General features: G+C 35.1%; 2 protein-coding genes across 2 annotated transcripts; one reads left to right on the forward strand and one right to left on the reverse strand.

Annotated features, from left to right (window-relative positions):
* The first annotated feature begins 2,184 nt into the window (after positions 1-2,184).
* Positions 2,185-4,754, forward strand: LOC143579009 (nucleotide-sugar uncharacterized transporter 2-like). Its single transcript, XM_077062427.1, has 6 exons — positions 2,185-2,330; positions 2,419-2,627; positions 2,884-2,977; positions 3,086-3,252; positions 4,018-4,188; positions 4,266-4,754. The coding sequence occupies exons 1-6, from the start codon at positions 2,295-2,297 to the stop codon at positions 4,507-4,509; spliced, it is 921 nt and encodes a 306-aa protein (XP_076918542.1). The 5' UTR covers positions 2,185-2,294; the 3' UTR covers positions 4,510-4,754.
* Positions 4,516-8,786, reverse strand: LOC143579007 (uncharacterized). The gene is made up of 10 exons (XM_077062425.1): positions 8,507-8,786; positions 7,788-7,831; positions 7,539-7,641; positions 7,139-7,265; positions 6,876-6,955; positions 6,433-6,780; positions 6,099-6,331; positions 5,738-6,004; positions 5,129-5,503; positions 4,516-5,060 (listed from the first exon to the last, which is right to left on the reverse strand). Exons 1-10 carry the CDS (start codon positions 8,784-8,786, stop codon positions 4,782-4,784), a joined length of 2,136 nt encoding a protein of 711 aa, XP_076918540.1. The 3' UTR covers positions 4,516-4,781.
* Between the last annotated feature and the right edge of the window lie 17,753 nt (positions 8,787-26,539).

The following is a 26,539-nucleotide window of genomic DNA, read 5'->3' on the forward strand; positions in this document are numbered from 1 at the left end:
CTTTTCTTTGATGTGCCTCTCTCATGATTTGTCGTCTTAGAAATTTGCCAGACGCCTAGACGTTGTTAGCAGCCATATCGTGATTGTTAATATCTGGATTTTGTTTGATCTTATGATTTTATGGAACAAAAATGTGTTGATACAATGTGAATTTGTTAAAAACTAAGAAGGCTAACCAAAGAGTAGATATTCTAACATTCTAATATCCAAAATCCAAATCATTGTGACACCACATAAATTTCTGTTGGTTGTATGTTGCCATTGCTATTAAGTTTAAACTTTTCATTTTATTAATATGAAATACTAGGTTTTTATTTGATTTATTATATGAAAGATACCATGGTAATTGAATAAGGTAACAATTGCTATGAGTGTTCAAGATCCAATTTGGTTGGTATTAGTTGAAAATTCTAAGTTGAACCACTAACTACGTTGTTGCTAAACATTCGCCCATGATGCTGTTGGCTTAAGAATAAAAGAAACATAAATTACATCCTTAATTCCCTCAAAACCAAACTCTCAAAAACCCACGAATAACAATGAATCAAGATCCGCCCTCTATGTGCTCAAACTACTCATTCAATCAGTGCTCATAAAATAAATAAATTAACAAACAAATAAAGTTGTTTGCTTCAAGTTTAAAGTCTTTTTCAGTGGTTTATGAATATGGGTCTAAATTTATTACCCGACAAGAACCTAACATGATATCTTTGAATTTTGGTTTGACATAAACGGGGGTTCGGGGTCGTTGAACCCGCTATCATGTTTAGCCAAACGGGTCGCGTTTGGATTGGACCCGTCGGGCTCGCGGGTTTACTTGTTTAACCTATTTATTTTGTATTTCAGTTTTTAAAAATATTTTAGGATGTAATAAGTGTCGGGTATCTAATATCAAATTTTAAATCTAAAAATGAAATTGACACAAAATTTTGTAATTGAGATGCAATTGTTTTACGTAAGTTTGTATTTCTTTGTTATGAAAATGTAAATTTAAAGTATTAATATGTGAAAAAACAAAAGTAAAAAAGCTTTCGAGTCAACCTGAAAATAAGCGTGACGTGTTTAGGTTCACATGCTTTAAACTTTTTTCAGTTTTGGGTCTGTGTCAAACTTTCGGGTTTATGTTAGGCTGAACCCGCAAAATTATTTTGAAAAATTGAGGGTATCAACTCATAACGTGAGATGTACAAAGCGGGACAAAAATGCAGAGTTCAAATCTTTTAGTTACAAATTACAAGGATGTTTATAAATTGAGGTGTTAAGCGGGCCATATTTTTCAAAATAAAAAGAAAAGATAATATAAAATTATGAGTTAATCATTTACTTTAATATCTTTTTAGGTCTGATTCGGTTCAACCTAAGGATGACAACTCTACTCGAACATTCGACAATAATATGTCAACTACGCAGGAACTTTAGACGTGGTGTGTAAGAAATCAATTGCTTCTTTTCTAAAACAACAAAAATAAAAATAAAAAAGTGTAGATTATAATAATAGTTGAGTAAATAACAATCAAATGCAAATCATCATTTAATTTTTTTTTAACTTAGTTGGAAGTATAAAACAAAACCTCTGCTTCATTCTGCTACACATTCTCCCAATCTTGAAATTGACATCAATTTTTGAAAGTTGCATCTATTTTAAGTCTTAAAATGTGAACTTGGGTTTCAGAAATTGCATTCCAAAATTCATGATGTTTAGTGGAATGGAATTGATTAGCTCGGTTCTTGGTCGAAAATCGTTCTTGAAAAGAAAAGATAGTGATGCAGGGGAAGCAGGTTTGATTTATCTAAACTTTGGTATTGATTATATTTTTGTAGTTGTTTGTGTTTTTTGGGTTGAATATTGTAAATACGATTTACGTCCATATTTTATGGACACGATAACTTGATATAAATCAAAAGTAATGTACGTTTTAAGTTAGACCATTTTCTATTACAGTCTACACATCTACTTTTATCAAATTACTCTAAATACGAATTTAACAACTCCGATCAACAATGGAATTCGATAATTAATACCTATAGGGTCCTAACAACTTGTTTTAACAAGTTCAGTTTAAATCAACATTTTGATCTTAACTCATATGTTTCTTTAAAGTCTTATAAATATTGTATTGAGTCATTTCTTTAATCTAAAAGTTATATATCAAGACTAACTTTATGTTTAAATGTTAGCACGCGCGTTAGAAGAACTTAGAGGATCACTCTACAATGAACTTCGGACATCAGAAGGAGCCAAACGTCAACAACAAAGATTATGTGGCCCTGTCATCGCGTTAACCTTCAATTTCATGGTTTCCGTTGGAATCATCATGGGAAATAAACTGGTCAGTCGAAACTCTAAATTCTAAACTTTATGTAATTTTGTAGTAAAAAATATGTACATTTCATATTTTGGTTTTGTTATTATTACAGGTAATGGGGAAAGTCGGGTTTAATTACCCGATCCTTTTAACTTTGATTCATTACACATCCGCTTGGTTGTTACTCGTCATTCTCAAGGCTCTCTCCCTCTTGCCACCATCTCCTCCTGCCAAAACGACACCATTCTCGTCACTTTTTGCTTTGGGTGCAGTCATGGCTTTTGCTTCTGGCTTGGCCAATACCAGTCTCAAGCACAACAGGTTACTATTATAACATTACAAAAAAAAAAACTTTAATTTTTTAATAAATGATTTCAAGATTTTATGTCACCGTTGATTTTTTTCTGGTCCAAAAAGTTAACTTTTTCTGGTCAAAAAAGTTGACGGTGACTTAAAATCTTGAAATATATTGGCTTTGTCGTGCGATAGAGATAAATGCCTTGGACTCATCATTGGGTTTCAAACATCCAATCAACTCTTAACAAATTATGTGTTGTTTTGTTTGCAAAATGTGCAGTGTAGGTTTCTACCAAATGGCTAAAATCGCTGTTACTCCCACCATTGTTATTGCGGAGTTCATTCTTTTCAGAAAGATTGTTTCTTTTTACAAGGTTTACACAAAAGAACTACTTGGATTATTCTCTTAAAACAAATAGTATGTGCAACTTTATTGAGCCTTTTCATCATATATATAACTAAAAACAGTAACCAACTGCCAGGTACTAGCGCTAGTGGTTGTTTCGGTAGGTGTAGCGGTTGCAACAGTGACGGATCTTGAATTCAATACATTTGGTGTGTGTATAGCAATTGCATGGATTATCCCGAGTGCCATAAACAAAATATTGTGGTCAAATCTTCAACAGACTAGAAATTGGACTGCTTTAGCGTAAGTGGTAACATATATCCACGTAAAAGTTGTAGGACCAAGCCCACCAGGCTTGGTCAGAAAATATCATAAGTTATATAAAGTCTGACTATAACAAGGACAACTTTTATGTTGCATATTTCTCAAATACTTTTAAATGTCACAAACAAATTATGTTATTTGAAAATATTTCAACTTTGTTAACCAAAATTTAAGAATGATTAATATTTCATTATTATTAAAGTATGAGAACTGAAGAAAATTTATTTAAAATAACTAAACTTTATCGTTGACTAAAAAGAAAGAGATAAAAGAACGAGCCTAATTGGATCAATGCTCATAACTTGTTCAACAGTCATGACGAAACTTGATCATGCATGATTTTATTCTCTAAAAAATAAAGTAATATAATATGTGATACTTTAGGCTAGGGTGTGAAAACAATCGGGTTTGTAAGTTCGCGGGTCATTATATTCCAAACGAAACACGACCTATATTTATTCATGTAAAAAAACGGAAAAACTAGTTAACACTTAAAACAATGTAACCCTAACATTACCCATTTAACTCATTTGTCCAAAGGTGTTAAAAGGACTAATCAAGTTGTAAACATGTTAACCAGGATAAGCAAGTCACATGTCAACTTGTTTAATTCATGTGGTTCAATATGTTGAACCGAACATTGCCCGTTTATTAAACAGATTAGACCGGTTGACCTTGTGGGTCAATAATCATAACTAAATGTTTAATTCATGTGGTTAAATACGCAAGATTTTCACTTGATAGGTTGATGTGGAAGACCACCCCAATAACCATATTCTTCTTGGTAGCTTTGATGCCATGGTTGGACCCACCAGGAGCATTATCCTTCAGATGGAACCTCAACAACACCACTGCAATTCTCATCTCTGCACTCCTGGGCTTCCTCCTGCAATGGTCTGGAGCCTTAGCTCTCGGGTAAGCAAATCGTCCGAGTCAACTCAAAACACAATTCCAAAACCAAGTCAACTCATTAATCCTTACTATTAATGCAGAGCAACATCAGCAACATCACATGTTGTGTTAGGCCAATTCAAGACTTGTGTCATCCTTCTTGGGGGATACTTGCTCTTCAAGTCGGATCCCGGATACGCAAGCATTTGTGGGGCATTTGTTGCAATTTGTGGGATGTCGGTTTACACATCGCTTAACATAAACAAGACTCAAGACACAAATATTCAGACTTCAAAGCAAATACTCGACGATCAAAATGAAAAGACAACCGTTAACGGTGTATGATATGACGATAATCGAGCCTTTCAAGTTCTAACATCCCATTCTCACTAGAAAACTTTCATATGTTTCACAAGCACAATTTCCCTCATAAATTCCTCCTACCTTCATTTAGTAAAAAAAAAAAAAGAGATGTCCAATAACCTAAAAATATGCTCTAGGGTTTTTTAAAAATCACAATGGCCCAAACTTTGTATATATACAAATTGGGTCACAGGCAAAATATATTCTATTTTCTCCTTCCAAAAAGATACTTGACCATGAAGCAAAACTTAATGTCAACCAGTCCCTGTGTTCATTAACGCCGTGTCTTGATGGATAACCTGTGGTGCATGTGGTTGTTGATGTGGTTCAATTGTGGCACCAGTGGGTGGTGGTTGATACATAAGTGGCGGTGGTATGGTGGATTGACCGGTCAAAGAATGATAAAGTGCGGCAGCTTGTAAGTGTGAAAAGGCAGCCATGTGTTGTCCTTGAGGGTAGGTATAGAAATAATTTGGCAACATGTTATGTAAATCATGAACCGGTGCGTGAGCCCGAGCTTGTAAATCTTCAACCTGCGATTTAATGCATATAAACAAAATTAACTTGATAAAAAAAATAATTAAATAAAATAAGTTATAACTAACAAAAAACAATCCTGTTGAGTCTGTTGAACCGTTGAAACACTACCGTCATCATTTGCTTCTGATGTAATATCTTCATTGCTTTCATGATTGTTTTGTGAAGGGGTGGGTGTTTTCACGGCAGCTGCTGCCGCCTGCAAATGATGGGCATTGGCGGCAGGTGGTGGCGGCTGAGGGAACACACCATGGTTCAACAAGTGAGCGGTTTGTGGCAAATACATATGTGGGAAATATGGATTATACGGAATGTAGTTTGGATATGGTCTGAAATAAGGAAACAAAGGTGGAGATAATGCTACAGAACCCTGACCCGCCATTGCAGGTTGTGTCACAGACGGTTGACCCGCTGCAGTTACAGCTTGCGAGTTCCCATTCTGCATACATTAAAAGTTGCCACAAAACATAAGTAGGTAGCCTTAAAAACTTAAGTGAATAACCTGAAAAACCTAAGTGGATAACCTTAAAAACACAAGTGAATACCTTCAAAAAATAACAACCTAAGTGGATAACCTTAAAAATAAAAACCATAAGTGGATAACCTTAAAAACATAGAAAAATAACCTTAAAAACCTAATAACTGCAATATTGAAGTTCTAGAAGAAACTTGCCTGCTGTACGTCAGGTACATCAAGTTGTACATAATGTGGGCCCATCAGGGGTGGCATATAGCTATAATAGTCCCTAGTTGTTGGAAGAACCGGAAGATTCTGGAATCCAGATGAAGGGGGAGGGGGGGCTATATCCACCTTTGTCTGCTCGGCTATTATAGCAGAAGAATCAGATGATATATTATTAACTTCTGAACGAAATACATCTTCAAAAATACGATCTTTAATTTCACCTTCTTGAGATACCGTTGAAGCGTTTCCGTTGCTGCCACCAAAAAAAGTTGAAAATTTTAAATACATTTTAATAAAGATAATAGAAGCAAAAAAGTTCAAGAAAGAAAACCAAGCATCTGATCTATCTCAAAGTAGGTTCTTTTACAGCTTCATTTTGTTGAGTTGACTCAGTCACAGAAATAGATTTGCAATCATCATCAGTAGCATCTAAACTTCCAAATATGAACTGACATTTATAATTTTCAGGGACTTGTAAATGATCAGGGAAAATAACAGCTTGGTGAGAAGATAAAGTCGGTTTTCCCACCATCACGTCATGTTTTGGAGTCGATAGAGCCAATTCAGGCTCTTCTTCAGAAACTGAACTTGTATTTACAAATGCAGAAAATATAAAAATATGTTAACATCTATTACAAAGCATGAGCTTCCTACATAAAAAACAAAAACAAAGAAACAATTACCTTTTAGAGGCTCGTTTGATAACTGAACAGGCAGCTGATTATCCTGAATAGGATTAACAACCTGTGAACTGTCTGGGGTTGGCAACAAAACAGGCTGCAAAGATTCTGAGATCTGTTTCTTTTCGGCTACAGTAGATTTTAGGCCAGCATCTGCAGCTTCTGCGATAACAGGTATGGTAGCAGTGCCTAACTGATCAGCACATAACTTCGTGCCAGCTGGACTTATTGCATTTGATTCATTAGAACCACTACGTTTCACAATCTCACATTTTATTGTACCCACAGCGCATATGTGTTTTGTGTTCTGAGATGAAACCATAGCATGATCTAAAGCAGAGGACGCGACATCTAAAAGCACCAGAGTATTAATAAAAAGCCAAGAAGTTAGTGAAATTGGGAACTGTATTAAATATGATTCGTTAGTAAGTAAACATTGACAGTACCTGCAGGGGATTCAGATGCATGTTTATGGTTGTGATTCCCATTAGATAGAGCCGGTGTACCATTGGCCTTGGCACGAGAACTGTAAAAAGTATGATGTCAAATGAGTAAATTAGTTGTAACTAAATTAAAATTAGATAAAAGGCAAACAATTGTTTTCAATCCATTTGGACCCATTACACAATTTGCCTATCTTGCGACCCATAAAGAGCACTAAACAAATTAAAATTTATATATAAACATTGGCAATTGAGACGAAACTTACTTTGACACATGTACTACATTGTTTTCTTTTCCAGTTTGACCTTGCAAGGGTGGCCTCAAAACCCTCTCTACGCGATTACTAGCACCATGTTCCTTCCCTGAACTCGAATTCCTCCCACCTCCAACATCTAAAATGACAACACAACATAATTTTAATAATCTAAAGTGTAAATAAAATTTTAAAATATAAATAAAAATACTTTATAAATGTTTAACAAAGAGGATACTTCCATGATCAACATCTCATTTATGTTGCCCCATGTATGTTTATTGCATGTATATATTGCCATATGCAGTTGAAATGTGAACCACTATTATATGTGGCATTACATACAGTTGAAATACTATCCAATATAGCATACAAAAATGAAAGATATTTTAGTGTAAGATAGTAATCATACCCTCAAAAACTTTAGATGAGTAGAAAGCCCCTCGCCCACCCTTATCTCCCCTCCATTGATTACCCCGTGTCTGCATATTCTCTCGAAAACCCTCATTGCTTATCTAAACAAAATTGCAGAAACAACTAATGAATTGTCATGCCATCACGAAAACTAAAAAACCTTTCCTTCATTAAAATTGCAACTTGTACATTAATCAAAGCTATAATAAAATAGACATGTGAGAGAAATCACAGCTGCGCAACTTACGGTTTTCCTCCGGTCATGTTTCTTTTTAACCACATGGAAAGTATCTGCAAAAGCAAAACAAAAACCATCACTTTTCACAGAATAAACTAAGCAAGATTCTCACAAGCCACAACATTTAACACTTTACTAACATCTTGTTTGTAAAATGAATAAAAATACAAACGTAGTCAAACACATATATACAACTGGATAAACCAAATCACATACAGATACCATTATTAACAGGAAAGTCTCGTAGAACAACCGGCTTTCAACCATAAAAGAAGCAAGAATATTGAACACATCCCATACCAGGTCCTAGTGTTAACATCAACAACCATTAATAAATTTAAAAAAAAAACATTTCACACAACAATAAGAGTATGCCGTAAAGATAATAATCAGTTTTCACAGACTAAAGTAAACAAGATTCTCACAAGTCACAACATTCTTGTTTGTAAAATGAGTGAAAAATACAAATGTAGTCAGTCACACACATATACATGAACCCAACCCGATAATTAACATAGTTAAAAACATTTCACACAACAACAATAATAATAATAATAATAATAATAATAATAATAATCACAAAAAAAGAGTATATGCAGACAAATAATAACTTAAACAATAACTTCAGACCCATCAAACCAAAACCCTTAATTAATCAAACTCCACAAGCACAAAACCCAGAAACCAAAAAGGGTTAAATAAATAATAATAATATTATTATTATGTACCAATATACAATAGCCTCTGAGCAGCTTCATTAGCATCAAGATTACAGTCCTTAAGCATTGTGTAGACATCCTCAACGCTGTGCTTTCCTGCGATCTCTTGGATGTGGTGGACCATGTCCAGACGGCGGGTGGCTTCGGTGGGGTCCATGGCGGAGTCCTTCAGGGTTGTGTAAAGGAACTGGTCGCTGTGTTTGTGGGTTTGTGTTTTGCTGAGTTGGTGGATGACGTGGCGGATGTTGGTCGGAATGGAAACCCTAGACTCGCCGCCGGTGGTGGACATGATATGAATATGATGGTGGTGAGAGGAAAATGAATAATAATATGGGTATCAGAGGGTTGATTGATTATTAATTGAAACTTTATATATTATGAATATATGTATGATGTTATGTTATGGGAAATAGTTTTGATGATTGTTATCTTGTATTTATGAAGACTAATCATATACAAATACAAATACAAATAATAATCATAATCTTGATTGACGGACACGAATTTGATTGGTATCAGTTAGGTTTGTTATAATCTTAGTATAAAATTTGAAAGTAAATTAGTAAATGTTTAGGATACTGATGGTACTTGTATAAGTTATGTTGAAAGAAATAGCACGTTTGAAAAAGCGTTTGTTTGGTCGGTAAAATTTTGGCACTGTGACAACAAGACGATGCGGATTCGATCGTGACTGGTTATGTTCGTTAGAGTAACGAAACTAAATCCAGAAAAATAATTTCATAAACTTAACATATTAATTACAATAATCTCAAAATGAATTGTGGCGGCGACGCGTCTTTTAAACTAAAGTATAATAATAATATTTTTTTATTGAAAATATGTTTTATATAGAACAATAATGACACAAAAAATTAGAACTTTTATGGGTATACGTTCATTTTTAACAAACTTTTCTTTTATTGACTTACTAAATGATGTGTGTTCAAGACGATCTTAGCTAGAGGTGCACAAATCGGTTTCAAACTCAAAATCAGTTTACAATTGGTTTCGGTTCGTGTTGAAACCGGTTTCTTATCACGTTACGGTCAGTTTCGGTTCGAGTTTTGACCGGTTTCGGTTCAGTTAACCGGTTTGGAATTGGTTTTTATGGAGAAAATTACAAACTGGTTTCAAACCTATGATTTCAATCGGTTCAAACCGGTTTCTACATAATCTGTTTGACAAGTGCTTCATTTTCAACTTCCCAATTTTCACTCCTGGGTTTCACCTAAGGAATTACAAGACCATAATTAATATTACCAACATATAAGTATTAGATGAGATATTATTTGATATGATAAGTATGTATTTGATTTAAGTTTATCTAGTTACCTATTATAGTTTGTATAGGTTTATGATTTCTACCCTATATAATGGGGTTGCTTTCTTTGTGAATGAGAAAACGGAATTACATATTATAATATGGTATCAAAGCCTAACTCTAGATCCTAAAACAAGGCCGTCGTTTTTTTCTTTCTTCTTTCCTTCTCGGTTTCGATCGACCATGGGAGACAAATCCAAACCAACCGATGGAGAATCATCTGATTCATCCAAACACAAGCCTTTACACCCCGCGTACTCTGTAACCAACATCCAAACAAAGATCAAAACCTTAGACGGAACCAACATCACATACTCATCTTGGAAGAAGTTATTCCGGTTACACGCCAAAGCTTACAAAGTTTTGGAGTACATCGACGATGTCGAATCTCCTACCGCGGATTCCGACGACTATGCAGAATGGTCCGGACTTGATTCACTCGTCCTATAGTGGATCTACAATACAATATCTGAAAAGATTTTGGTCCGGATCCTTGAAACCAACACCACTGCTCACGCGGCTTGGCTTCGCTTCGAAGGTATTTACTTAAATAACAAACGTGCCCGGGCTGCTGCGTTAGAACAACACTTTTCAAATCTGTTGTTGACGGCATGCACATCCATGGAGGATTATTGTCAAAAATTGAAAGACATAGCCGAACAATTAGGCGATGTTGATCAACCAGTTAGTGAATCACGACTGGTTCTATAACTGGTTAATGGATTACCGCGTGAATACCATGTAGTCGCAGCCATTATTAATCAGTCAACACCCACGTGGGACGAAGCCATCACCAAGATTGACCTTGAACAAAAGAGACAAGCCGCTAGACAACACCAATCGGCTTTGATGGCTTCCGGAGGTGATCACTACCAAGGTAATAATAATGGTAATTTTAATCAACGCCAATTTAATAACTCAACAAGCTATCGAGGTGGAGGTCGTGGCTATGTTTACCGTGGACGAGGTCGGAATCAACGAGGCCGAGGACGCGGCTCATTCCAAGGAAATCAAAATTCGTACCCTAACAATTCCAATTCTACAAATTGGTCTAACACTCAATCAGGACCCAACAACAATAATCAATGGCCCAATAGCAATTGGTTCCCACCACCCAGCCCATATCCAACACAACAACATTCCAAGGCCCAACAGTGGGGACAACCCAATTCCCATCCATGGTCTGGGCAGGTTGGGCCCGACTCTCAACCTCAACAAATGACTAACGGGGCAACAAATTTTGCAAGCCCAACTCATGGCCCACAACAGCAACAGCCTTGGCAGCCCACCGCACCGCTATCAAACTGACCACAACACAGTTCTAATTTTGAGTTTGCTGGTTTCTCAAACACTTATGCAAATGCTCTCACCTATGCTTTGGGTCAAGTAAGCATTAACGGTATGAAACAGTCCACCTCAAATATAGTTGACCCAGATTGGTATATGGACTCCGGGGCATCATGCATCTCACTTCGGACCCAGGTAAACTTTCTTCATGTTTGTCAAATTCTCATGTAAACTCAATTTTTGTTGGTAATGGCAATCACGTCCCTATTCGAGGAACCGGCAACACCACTTACCCAACCCAAAACCAAACCTATAAGTTAAATAACATCCTTTACGCACCATCCATTATTAAAAATTTACTTTCTGTCTGAAAATTTAATACTGATAATTGGATTTCTACGTAATTTGACCCTTTCGGTTTTACTGTGAAGGATTTCAAGACTGGAGCAACGCTTTCCTGCCACGATAGTACGGGGGAGCTCTATCCATTCACCGCATCAGTTTTTCTGTCAGCCTTCGTCAACACCAACACCGATCAATGGCACAATCGACTCGGTCACCCGGGCGATCATATCATGTCTTATCACATTCTCGTTGTTTTATTTTTTGTCATAAACAATCCAATTTACATTTATGTCATTCATGTCAAATATCTAAACATAAACGATTACCATTTTATGATTCAACTTCAATTATGTTTGCCCCATTTGACATTATTCATTGTGATTTATGGACCTCACCAATCACTAGTAAAATGAGTTATAAATATTATATGGTTCTAATTGATAATTTTTCACACTTTGTATGGGTCTACCCGTTAAAATTTAAATCTGAAACTTTTACCAACTTTACCAAATTCCACCAATTTATCTTAACCCAATTCAATATCAAAATCAAATCCTTTCAGTGTGACCTTGGCGGTGAATTTGACAATAACGAATTCAAAAACTTTTCTCAACACACACGGATTAGCTCTCCGTTTTTCTTGCCCTCAAACCTCCCAACAAAATCGTCGTGCCGAACGAATGATACGCTGCCTAAATGATATTGTCCGTACCTTGCTTAACCATGCCCACTTACCTCCACTTTTTTGGGTTGAAGCTCTTCACACGGCTGTCTACCTCCATAACATACTACCCACCACACGTCTTAACCTTTCCACCCCTCACTTTGCTTTATACCTTAGCCACCCAACCTATGACCACCTTCGTGTTTTTGGTTGTACATGCTACCCGAATACATCTGCCACCAACTCCCATAAATTCCAACCACGCTCTGTTAAGTGTGTTTTCCTTGGATACCCACCAGACCACCGCGACTATCGCTGCTATGATCCCGCCACGGGAAAAAATATTATCTCTAGACATGTTGTCTTCGACGAAAACTCTTTTCCGTTCTCCGAACCGCTCAGTCCTGACACTTATGAATTTCTCGAAGAGCCACTATCCTCTCAACACATTCCGCCTATGGTTTTTCCATCCCATACACCCTTACCTACACCTTCTGTTTCCATTCCTTGCACCGATCCTTCTAGCCCATCTGTCCACATGCCAATCCCTTCACCCCAAGCCACCTCTCACACTAATACAACCCTCCCCCCACACACCACCCATCCAATGACAACCTGCGCTCGTGTCGGGATAACAAAACCGATCACTAGATTAAACCTCCACACCACCCTGCCTATCTCTCCCATTCCCAAAAGCTACCAAATTGCCCGTTCGGATCCGAATTGGCGCGAAGCCATGAACAACGAATTTCGGGCTTTACAGGAAAACAACACATGGGAGTTAGTCCCACCACCGGCCGATCACCCGGTTATCAGATGTATGTGGCTATTTCGACATAAATTTAAATCCGATGGAACATTAGAAAGATACAAAGCACGATTGGTAGTTAATGGCAAATACCAAACTATTGGCGTTGACTGTGATGAAACATTTAGTCCAGTTGTCAAACCGGGAACTATACGAACAATTTTAAGTTTGGCTATTTCTCGGTCATGGCCGATACACCAGTTGGATGTTAAAAATGCTTTCTTACACGGGGATTTACAAGAAACGGTGTTCATGCACCAACCCCCGAGGTTCGTTGATTGGACTGCCCCGACTCATGTATGTCGATTAAAAAGGTCCTTATATGGATTGAAACATGCACCTCGAGCATGGTATACTCGCTTCTCTACATTTATTACTACTCATGGGTTTCGTCGTAGTACTTGTGACCAATCGCTATTTATCTACAACCACGGAGTGCACCACGCATACCTTCTCCTTTATGTCGATGACATCGTGTTAACAGCTTCTCATATAGGTCTACTTGACACAATTATTGCCACTCTATCACGAGAATTTGCTATGACCGATCTCGGTAATTTACATCACTTTCTTGGGGTTACCGTTACACGCGATGACAACGGGTTGTTTCTATCTCAGGCCACATACACGCGGGAGATTATTGAACGCGCTGGTATGATTAATTGTAAACCATGTGCGACACACGTTGACACCACGTCCAAACTTAGCGCAACCGAGGGAACCCTTCTTCCCGATGGCACACTTATCGTGCCTTAGCCGGGGCTTTACAGTATCTCACATTTACTAGGCCAGACATTACTTATGCTGTACAACAGGTTTGCTTGTTTATGCACGCTCTTCGTGACTCTCACCTTGGGTTTATGAAACGAATTATATGGTATATATGCAGCACCGCTGGTCACGGTTTACGTATCGTCAGGTCGGCGGTCGCCACTTTAACCGCCTACTCTGACGCAGATTGGGCTGGATGTCCCGATTCACTACGATCCACCTCGGGTTACTGTGTCTTTTTGGGCGATAATTTAATTTCGTTGTCTTCTAAGCGTCAGGCTACCATTTCTCGTTCTAGCGCGGAAGCAGAGTATGACGGCGTCGCCAACGCGGTGGCCGAGACAACCTGGATTCGGAATCTTCTTCTTGAGCTTCACGTGCCTCTTGCTCGAGCCACAATCGTGTACTGTGACAATGTTTCCGCGGTCTACTTGGCTCATAATCCAGTTCAACATCAATTAACCAAGCATGTGAAGATTGATATCCACTTTGTTCTGGAGAAGGTACAACTTGATCACGTTCGGGTCTTACATGTCCCGTCTTCTTCCCAATATGTCGATATCTTTACGAAAGGGTTACCACGTCAGATATTTCAAGAGTTCCGGGATAGTTTAAACGTTCATTCCTTAAACGCTCAAATTACGGGGGAGTATTAGATGAGATATCATTTGATATGATAAATATGTATTTGATTTAAGTTTATCTAGTTACCTATTATAGTTTGTATAGGTTTATGATTTCTACCCTATATAATGGGGTTGCTTTCTTTGTGAATGAGAAAACGGAATTACATATTATAATAAAAAGATCGCATATAAATAACATGCTATACACGGGTTGAGATTTTCAAGTTTTTAAGTGAACCTCCAACACATTAGCTGCTTGCAGGTCAGCGTAACCTACGCTGCCTTGGCAAGTGATCAACATGAACATTGGCAAATAATAGCACCTAATTGGTTTATGATAACATACATCGGGTAGAAGAACAATACATCCCATTTCCTTTCTTTTTTTTTTTTTTTCTTTTTTCAACTTCTAAACTCACATGTTTGATTCTAGGCTTTGCATACCTACTTAGTTTAGAAAATTGTAGTAACAAAATTAACATATTAAATCAACATTCATAGCTTCAAACTAATATGCTAAATGATTACAACGGTTAATTATGACGTAAAAGGATTTGTACGAATTTAAAATTTTACCACCATGTATTTTTTAAAATCAAGGGCGTAGGTTGTCTCATACGTAATGTATGATAAGTCATTATTGTATCAAATCTTTTACCTGATTAGATATAGAACAGCTATTAACTTCAATTTAGTTGTTAAATTAATTCGTTTTCCAAAACATTAGTTACATGTTCAGTATCTATAGCCCTTAAATTATATTTTAAATAAACTTTAGGGCTAACAAATTCTTTTTTTTTCTTTCTAAGAAGAAACTTTCAAAGCAGTATAATAGCTTCAAAAATTCATTTTGACTGCCTAAAAAGTCATCTTTGTGTTACCGATGCACATTCATCTCTCTCTCTCTCTCTCTAAATACAAACACATGAACGATATTCAACACTGACATATAAGTTGTAGCAGATTCTTATAAAAGTTTGTCATTCAAAACAAATGTATACTCTATATCAAAGATATGAGTTTTCTTATTTTTCTAAGGAATGATCGATTGGAATCCATGCCCCGGCGGTACGACCTATTGCCTTCAATTCAGTATAAGGTTGGTAAGCCATGATAAGGTGTGTATGTCTACTTGTCCCGACTTGTTGCATATGTTACCAATTGAATCCACTTTAAACACCACTACCCTAATACGGTACTCCTTATCTTCACTCAGACTTAGTTTCTCAAACATGGTCTACCCAATGCTTTCATCTCTACCTATTCACATACTTTGGTTAGTTCTTGCCTTTTGCTTTGGATATCTAATGTTCATTTTTTAAATCTACTATCTATATCCACAATCTTCGACTCCACAACAATTGCATCACCAATCTCAATCAAAGCTTGAGTGCTCAATAAGGTAAGGTAGACCTCGTACAAATCTTTATAGAATGGGTACCAACCTTTCCTGGTAGCATACAATGTTTTCTTCGAATGGTTAACCAAGGTATTTCATGCTTTACACGTTTGATTTATAAATAACCAGTGTATGCAACCATGCACGATTTCGTCATCTTTCTATTCGTGTTTTGCGTAATGAATGTAGTTAATAAATGAATTAGGGTTATTAATTATACAATCTATTATATGAATCCAATTTTGATTTTTTAAAGTTTGATCAAACTATTTGATATGCATGCATGTACTTTTAGATTTACTCTAGAAGAATACATGAATGTTCAAGGGTTGGAATTCAATTACACCTTCAAGAGGGTGCTTAAGGGTTCTCTGGTAAGTTATTTATACTAAATTTTGATTACAAATTTTAGTTAAGCGATCAGTTATATGTTTTACTTTAGTTTTACATATAATTATTCTCTTATTTACTATAATTTCAATAAAACATTATTGTATAATAAGCTAATTTATACTTGAAATTTTGTTTCAATATTGCAGAAACTACTTGTTGCATTTGTGAACCGATTCGACATCCAGTCGAGGAACTTCAAACTGAAGTTTAGACTTGGTGATTTAGGGGAGGTTTTTGAAACATTTGCTCGCCAGAATGTCAGTCGCGTCGTTACAAGGTTCGTAAGTGGGGCGATTTTCTGGACGAGAACTTGTTGGATGTGGGGGTGAAGGTCAGTTTCAACTGGAGTCAAGACCACTCATTGTTCACGATCTATTTTGTTTAGATATTTTATGTTTATATAAGAATATATATTCTAATCACTTAAATGTCGTAAGATATTAACTTTTTGTATCTTATACTTATTAATTATATGCATGAAATTTAGCTTTGATATGGTATTAATTTATGTTAATGGTTGGCCTGATGTTGTTAAGGTAAAATAATCACCTAACTTTATTATATGTTTGGTATAAGTCTAATATGGCAATCTTTCATTTTAATAGTGATAACTAAAAATTAATACTAATGATGTCTTTGTGTTAGTGTTAGTATTTTATGGTTCAAATTCCATAAAATATTATCTTTTATAGGAAGAAAACAAGATATTATTGTCAATTAAATATTGCCTTTTATACTTCCTAGGTAATTATGATATAAATCAAATCACTTAGGTTAATGTGTACATGATAGGTAATTACGGCGACCTTGCAAGCCGAAAATCTAGCCATGATGATCTAGTTCATATATCTTCCAATCAGCTTTATAAATAGCTTAATATACCATTTCTTTCCAAAGTCAAATTTAAGCATATTTACATAATAATTAATAATGAGATTCAACAAATAATGAGAATATATTACATAATATATTACAACTATATTATACCAGTCTAATATTAAGTAACGATGCGAGCCAATGATCGACGTCTTCCTGATGATCTATTGATTCTTGAAATGATGTTGTCGTGATAATAAAAAAAGGGTCCACTTGTGCCTGATACAATCAAATATAAGCGTTAGCTACACTTGTACAAATGTACATGTTGACAACTTAACGTTTCAGATTTAACAAATGCATCAGTAGATTATCAAGAAAGAAATGCATACCTTAGTACGTATAATTAAATCCCGACCGTCTTTGCGGTAATAGTCATCTCGGGATTCCTTCCCCAAATCTTTTTTGTCTACAGGGGGTAATACATTTTCATTCTCATAACTAATCACCATACTAAACTCCTCATCTTCGTACGCATGCGTATAAGTTGTTGGAGGATTCTTGATTACTATTGACATGTTTTTATCGCGCTGGTCTGTCACATAAAAAACTTGTTGTGCTTGTGAGCCCAATATGAAAGGATCATTCTTGTGTCCTAATCTACCAAGTTCAACCAATGTGTACCCAAGGTCGTCTTTCTTTACCCCGTTTTTTTGTCAACCCAGTCACACTTGAACACAGGATTTTTCTAAAATGGTAATCAAGTACCCATATGTCCTGTAAAACCCCATAATAGGTTGTCTCGGTGTAGGTTTTTCCTTCTCTAGAAATGTGCAAGTCATTTGCTACTACACTAACCCCACAGTTGTGGTGCACTTTACCTTCTCGAGTTTTTGTACGAAATGTAAACCGTTGATGTCATAGACTTCGTAGCTCAATACGTTTCTATTTGGTCCATATGTAATCCACCTTACGATCTCTAATTGTAACATCCCGGAATTTCCAAGAATAATATTTTATATATTATTATTATTATTTATGATGGAAAAGTTTACTTGAAGTAGTAGAGAAATAATAAAATTTTAAGGATAGGTGGAATAGGCTAATTCGATGGAATTAATTATGGACCAAAAAGGAAAGATGGCCTAAGGTCCATGGGCTTAAGGGAGTATAAATACCACTTAAACCCTAATCCTTTTCATTCTTATCCATCTCTACACCATAGCCTACACCCTCTATCAATCAACCAAGGTTCAAGACCAAGAACCAAGCTTGGATCTTGATAGATCTTGACTATACAAGCAAGATACAAGCCTATTGTTGCATACCAAAGCTAACCGTAGCCTAAAAGCGTTTAATGGTATGTTCTTTACACGTAAAGATTATGTTTTTAAGAAAGATTTGCCCTAAGACTTGGTAATAAGGCAAATCGGATATTGTTATAACATAAAAATGTAAACTTTATGTTAAAAAATGGATTTAGTGGACTCGTTAGTAGGTACGGTTCATGTAAAAACCCTAGATCAAGCAAAAAAGGGTTTGGGATCGATAAAGGTTCAAGCATTATGGACACCCGGACTAGATCTTAGGCTAAGGAAGATATGGTAATGCTTAAGGAGTGATATGGTGCTATAATGAGAGGCTGGATGATAATAATAATAATAATAATAATAATAATAATAATAATAATAATAATAATAATAATAATAATAATAATAATAATAATAATAATAATAAAAGTGTCAACACTAACCCATCAGTGGGTGTATTCAAATGGGACAAGTGCCCTATTCGAATACCTGAAAGAGAAAAAGACAGAAGGAAAATACAAGGCCTATTACATGCCATTAGAATACAAATTGTATTCTAATCACATGCCATTAGCATACAAATTTATGCTAGCACAAATGTATGTATTCTAATCACATGCCATTCGAATACAAGTTGTGTGCTATAATGCTAACATAAATTTATTCTAAACACATGCCATTAGAACACAAATGTATTCTAATCACATGCCATTCGAATACAAAGGTATTCTAATTTCATACCATTCGAATACAAGTTGAATCTTAACAAAATGTATTCTAATCACATGTCATTAGAATACAAATGTATGCTAACACAAATGTATTCTAATCATATGTCATTCAAATACAAATGTATTCTAATCACATGCCATTCGAATACAAGCTGTGTGTTATAATGTAACATTCGTTACTTTTCAAACCCGAAAACTCGACCCGTTTTAAATTTCCGGTTTTGTTTCTATTTAAATTTATATATTATATATTTTTATAATATTATTAATTAATCTCAATTTTCATTAATGTATTTATGTGACCATTTCTATGCAATTATACATTTCACCACCTTTGTAGTATTACATACTCATTTAAAACATTCATAATCAAGATCAAATATTTAAGTACATGTCCCATGCAATCTACTATAATTATTATTTAACTACAACTACTACTTTTATATTTTTATTATTATTATTATTATTATTAATTTTATTATTATCATCATCTTTTCATATGTTACTTAATTAATAATAACTAATAAATGTTTTAATTCAATAAAATTTATTAAAATAGTCAAACCTTTTGAATACCCTATTAAACAATTTTTAATTTATGTTTTAATTATATTAAATATGATTAATTTTCATAATTTCTTTAAAACATAACAACTCTATATTTTCAATATAAAAGGAGAATAAATCATCCATTATTTTCACACTTCAATCCATTCTTTTCTTAAGTTTAAGAGCACTAACAAGTAAGTTGTTACTATTTCAAGCATTTTATAGCTTTTGTTTTTATCTTGAATGTTCATACTTGTTCATAAGTTGTTCTTCATGATCATGTTACTTTTGTCATAAAAATATTATATTTTGGTTTTAAGAATCATTATGATCATGGATATCTAAGGTGAACCCTTTGATTTTTCTAAATCTTGGATCAAGCCTAGTTATTTCGCAAGAACAAACATGAATATATATTTATCTAAATCTTATGATTCGTTGATCATCATAACTTATAAACTTTCTTTTAAATAAGATTATGTATAAAATTTCTTTTATTTAAAATATTTTACAATAAATATAACATATTTCATATCTTTGAATTAATAATTGAGTAATTACCCCACATCATTTGGTGTGGTGGCAAAGGTGGTTTAGTTTCAAAGTGGTGGCCATGGGTTCAATACCCACTATAGATGGTTTGTAAATAATAATGTATTTGGTTGTTCAAAAAATAAAAATAGATGAGTAAATTAATTATTGTTTATTTTATTATAACATAACTACTATTTATGATAATTAATTAATTAATTATGTTACTTGGAAACAAATGTTTAATCATAAATTGTTATTAATATTATTATTTAATCTTATATTAATAAGTTATAATTATTTGTCTACAAATCATTCTTAAACTAATAAACATCAAATGATTTATATTAAATTTATTCATTTTTGTTAAACTCATTAAAAATCCCCAAGTCCCCATTTACCATAAGTTAATTAACTTTATAATTCTGGTTACAAGTCATTGATTTTTTTGTATCTTCGTTATTATTTATAGTTTCGTGAGATTCAATTGCTTCGTTTGTTAACTCGCTTTCGGTTATTTGTTTCAAGTTGTCTCCAATATCAAAGGTGAGTTTCTCACACCCCCTTTTTAACGCTTTCACATATTTTGGGGGTAGCATATATATCCTATCAACATTATGATTTCGTTTATTCATTATTTACAAACTACAATTCGTTACATGGACTTGTGTGTTGATTTGCTTAATTTCTCAAAGATTACGTGCTAATGATTTCCTCATTAAGTATGATCACACGCCCCCCTTTGCACTCAGAACCTCGATGTTATGAGTGGAATGGACCCCCGATCCGAGTACGTTGGTTGTTACCAACGGAAAGGACACTTATTTGCTCTATTATCCGAGTACATTGGTGCACAATCCCAACTAGAAATGACCTTACTTGCTCATTTACACTTGTTCATGAAATTGTGGATTTTTATGTACTTATATCAAAACTTGTGAACTCACCAACTATTCATATAGTTGACATTATTTTATATATATGCTACAGGTACATCTATTCGAAGTTGACACATGAAGAAGACTTTATAACTTAGGGTATATCAATAAATGGATATGTTGTGAAATTGTTCTTGTAATTTTCCATGTATTTCTTGTTACAAACTTGTGTACTTGATGTTTAAATCAATTAATGATAATATTGTCACTTAATAGTGTCACATGTGTTTTGGGCAATCTGTACGTCACACTCAGGTGTTTCCGCTTTAGCCGGGGTGTTACATATAATGCTAACACAAATGTAGTCTAAACACATGGCATTAGAATACAAATGTATTCTAATCACATGCCAATCGAATACACAGGTATTCTAATACAAGTTGAATGCTAACACAAATGTATTCTAATCACATGCCAATCGAATACAAAGGTATTATAATACAAGTTGAATGCTAACACGAACGTATTCTAATCACATGCCATTAGAATACGAATGTATTCTAATTACATGCCTTTCGAATACAAAGGTATTTGAATACAAGGCTATTAGAATAGAACAGACTTAACCATTTCTGGTGCAACCTAAAGGAAGAGTATATGATTAGGAAATTGATATGTGTAATTGATATTCAGTTAGTCGTGCTCAATTGAAGAAAGGAATCACTATTAACTCAGAAAGAAACCGAAGACAGGTGACTTTCTAGCCCCACTTCCTTGTTATGATTTCGGGGCTGTGTGCATACTCAATGTGAATGTTAATACACTTAGCTTAAGTGGTAAGTGTATGCTATATATGATATATGCAATAGAATGTATGAATGGACGAATGCCTGTCGGTACGTGAATGATCTTCAGATATTGCACGTATCGTCCAAGATTATGATTGTTAGATGAATGATGTGAAGAACACCTAGAGTGTTCGTATATGTGAGGTATGTGTAAGCAGGTACACGAAAGGTATGTGAGATCTACGTCCAGCATAGTAAGTTAGGATGGCAAATCCCTCTAAACTACTATTGGACCTAGACTCTGCAACATCCCAAAATTTCTATAAATAATATTTAATATATTATTTACTTCGGAAGAATAAAATTGATATAGTAGATGGATAATAATATAATTCTTGTTTCTCGTGTCGGTTAATAAAGTAAAATGTGAGTTATTATGAGATGAGCTTGTGTTGGGTTAAGTAATATGGGTGATGGACTTGGGTTATTAAAGGAAAGACCATGGGCTTAAGCCCATGACCCATAATATATAAACCATAATCACCATTAATCCATTCATTTTCACATATTCCATACACCATCCAAAACACACACTTAAGCCCTCTCCCATATTTCTCTCTTTCTCTAACCGAACCCAAGAAGAAGAATCGATTCTGACCCGAGGTAATGATAGTATGATATTGTATGGATCTAAACCCGCTAGATCTATTCGCGAAACGACGATCCGACACCCTAAACCGTTAAAGTCACGAGATCCAGATGAAATCGGGTATAAACCAATCAAAAGATAAGCTTAGGGGTCACCCTAGTTCAGATCTGGATCGAACGGGACGAAAACTAGTGAAAAACGGTAGGGTAAAATACGTTTTTCCGGCCACCGCCCGGTTTTCCGGCACGGTGGCGCCGGAAAGACGGCGCCGAAAAGGCGGCATACGAGGTAAGGATGTCAGAGAGTGTTCCCTAACGAACTGACCTAACCCTAGGCGCGTGTGTTACGAATTCGTTAGGCAATTGGTTACGGAGAATTAATTCGTTATGGAGAGTTAACGAATGAGCTCTCATTCGTTAGGCTGATTCGTTATGTAAAGTCGTTAAGAAGAGGTAACGAATTAGAAGTAGTTCGTTATGCCAGTCATTAAGTAATCCGTTAATGGAGATATTGTTAGTGCACGGTTCTGTGACTGGTGATTTGCAGTTAAAGTATTCAAGATTAAATTATTCGATAGCTACTGAAAAGGGGGTGTTTGTTAGTGCACGAAATGGTTGTCTGTAGCATTCGAATAAGTTATATATAGTCTAGATTGTTTATTTATTGTAAATGGAGCATGTGGCCTATAAATAGGTGGTTCCATGCTCATAATTAGTATGTACATATTTAGAGAGAGATCTAGATCTAAATTATGCTCTCCATAAGTTATTTCCATCCACCATAATGTATTCATCACATATTTATCAATAAAGTAATAATTTAACGTTTAGATCTTGTATATAATCGTTTTATCGTATTAGCGGCTAGATCCGTAACGGGTTTCTACAATTGGTATCAGAGCAGGAGCTGCTCTCGATTCTTCGATTAAGGTATGAATCTGAATTTTTCGTGTTCTTCGTGTTCTTCGGGTTTTGGTCAGATCTGGAGTAAATTAGTGTGTTATTGGTGGATTTGTTTATGAATTCGTCTTTATTGATGGAAGATAAAGCTTCCTGTGTAATTTGGTGTTAAGTTATGGTGTATTGAGTGATATGCCATAGAAGAGCATGGTTATGGTTTGATTCGGTTTATGAAGATTTAGTGAGTGTTAAGTTAATTGGATGATGGATTCGTGTTTAGAATTGAAATTCACATGTTCCTGTGAATTTTGGTGGTTAATTATGGTGAATTGAAATTCTCAACATTGAAGAGCATGTTATGGGTTAAGTTATTTGGAGATGAATAAGTAATTGTTAAGGTAAATTGTTGTTGGATTCGGAATCGTGGTGAAAAACTGAGGGTTCGGTGTGATTTTCATGGTAATTTATGGTGTTTTGATGATTTCACCATGGATGAAGTTCAAAAAAATCCAGATTCCAGCCAGATCTGAGCTTTTTCGGTGATGTAACAACTTTTCCGGTGAAGCAGTTACAGATCCAACAACCTGATTCGTTACTGTAGCGATTCATGGTCAATGTAGCTAATTCGTTAAGGAATATTTAACGAATTAATGTTAATTCGTTAAGGTAATTTATAACGAATTAAATTAGTTCGTTAAGGAGATTCGCTAAGTTAAAGATAACGAATTAAGGCAATTCGTGAAGTTGATTCGTTAAGTTAAAGATAATGAATTAAGGCAATTTGTGAAGCTGATTCGTTAAGTTAAAGATAACGAATTAAGGCAATTCGTTAAGTTATTTCGTGAAGGTGATTCGTTAAGGTATTGATAACGAATCAAGGTGATTCGTTAACTGTTATAACGAAGTGAAATCTTAACGAATGGGAGGCCATTCGTGTAACTGTTATAAAGAATTGGAGTTGGTAATTTATAACGAATTGAGTTGATTCGTTAAGTGTATAACGAATGGTGATTGGTTAACGAATTGCAGTTTAATTTATAACGAATTGGAGAGCACGAACTAATGTAACGAATGGGGTGTATATATATAACGAATTAGAGAGGCAATTCGTTAAAAAAAAAGAGTAAAATGGCGGGAAAAATTTTCTTGCCCGAATTTTTTCCTGAATACTCCTCGTAAGTGAGTTTTCATTCTTGAAAATTTTGTCGTTAAAAATTTATTTTTCGAAAATTTTCGGTGAATTTTTGGCGGGAAAATCGGGAAAAATTTTCTTTATCGAAATTTTTCTGGGATGTTCCAATGTATTGGAGACTCTTCGTGCAAATTTTGGTAATATATTTTTCTGCTGACTGTTTATGCGTTTCGACTGGCCGAGGGGGAGATCTCGTGTAATAAAAGGAGGAGTGTGTTAGTTTGAGAATCTTGAAGATTATTTAAGACCTTGCCGAATTTGTCAAGAAAAGGGGGAGATTTTCATTTGAGATTATTTGGCTTGTATCTTCCTACATTTGCAAGGTTTCTTGAAAAATTACTGCAATTCGGGTGGTAATTCGCGTTTGAAAAGTTGCGTTTAACTGAGTTCAAGACTGCAGTTGTTCTTCGATTGGTGATTGATTTGTTCAAAGATTGAAACCTGACTATGTGGGATACGAGTGTCTGTTCGTTTACTTCTTTCTGAGGGACTTGATCCAGACTATGTTGGCTACGAGTAAATGGCGGATTACTTATGTTGAGGGGGACGATTCTCGAACGAGATGATCTTATTGAAGAATATACGAGTCTTATCATTGGAGTGAAGAATTTGATCATTTGAGGGTTATTAATGAAGGTTGGAACTCTGAATCTTATGATGCCCAAACATTAGTGCATCTTTGCGAACGAGATGTGGAAGAGCTTCAAAGAGTATATTTGGATACACGTTATCAAGAGAGGGAAAACCGAAGTGAAAGATGTTGAATGATCGAGTTGTTCATGAAGATGTGTGACGAGGTTAAACGTAAAGATATGTTTTTCTTTACCGGTGCTGCCGGATAGCTGATGACTTGTTGCTGTTTGTTGAAAGATTGAACCATATCATACGCCAATGGATGATCGGGATGATCTCCAAGAGTTGCTCACATTGAGGGGGTGATCTGATATGAGAAGCTACAAGTTGTTGGTTTGCTAAAAAAAATTTAAAGATTGTCTGTCTGCACATGCCCGAAAATCATCAGTCAAGGGGGTGTCTGTTAGTGCACGGTTCTGTGACTGGTTATTTGCAGTTAAAATATTCAAGATTAAATTATTCGATAGCTACGGAAAGGGGGTGTCTGTTAGTGCACGAAATGGTTGTCTGTAGCATTCGAATAAGTTATACATAGTCTAAATTGTTTATTTATTGTAAATGGAGCATGTGGCCTATAAATAGGTGGTTCCATGCTCATAATTAGTATGTACATATTTAGAGAGAGATCTAGATCTAAATTATGCTCTCCATAAGTTATTTCCATCCACCATAATGTATTCATCACATATTTATCAATAAAGTAATAATTTAATGTTTAGATCTTGTATATAATCGTTGTATCGTATTAGCGGCTAGATCCGTAATGGGTTCCTACAGATATAATGAATGAACCCTCATTCGTTACAGAAGGGTCATTCGTTATAAGGGTCCAATTCGTTATAATGGTCAATTCGTCATAAAGGCCAGTTCGTTATAAAAGACAAGTTCATTATAGAATTCCCATTCATTAAAGAACTGAATAACAAATTAGCATTTGGGAACTGGCTAACGAATTATACTATGAAGGAATGGCAGAAAGGTCCTGTTGTTACAATAAAATGGATTAATTACAAAGAAGCCCTCGAACCTTTTGAGTTAGCAAATTAAGTAATAAATTAGAATTCTAATGAAAAATGTGTTAAGACAGTTAATGGAAATATAATTTTTCCAAGCTGACTTGGCAACTCGACCCCAGCCAGGGGCGCTGCCCCTGGACACCCGTTCGTTGAGGGTTATAATTAAACTTGAAACGCGAAATGGGTAGTGATAGTTAATTGATACATGTAATTGTTATACATTTAGTCGCGCACAGTTAAAGAAAGGGATAACCATTAACAGCAAACATAACCGCAATCAAGTGAGTTTCTAGCCCCACTTCCTTGTTATGTTTTCGGGGTTGTGTGCATACTCGATGTAAAGTGTGAATACACTTACCTTAAGTGGTAAGTGTATGCTATAATGTTTGATATGATATATATATATATATATATATAGATATATAGATATAGATAT

This window comes from Bidens hawaiensis, unplaced genomic scaffold (genome assembly GCF_021521415.1).
Source record: "Bidens hawaiensis isolate Kalapana, Puna unplaced genomic scaffold, B.hawaiensis_p1.1 tig00029548_1, whole genome shotgun sequence".
In the NCBI taxonomy this organism is placed as follows: Eukaryota; Viridiplantae; Streptophyta; class Magnoliopsida; order Asterales; family Asteraceae; genus Bidens; species Bidens hawaiensis.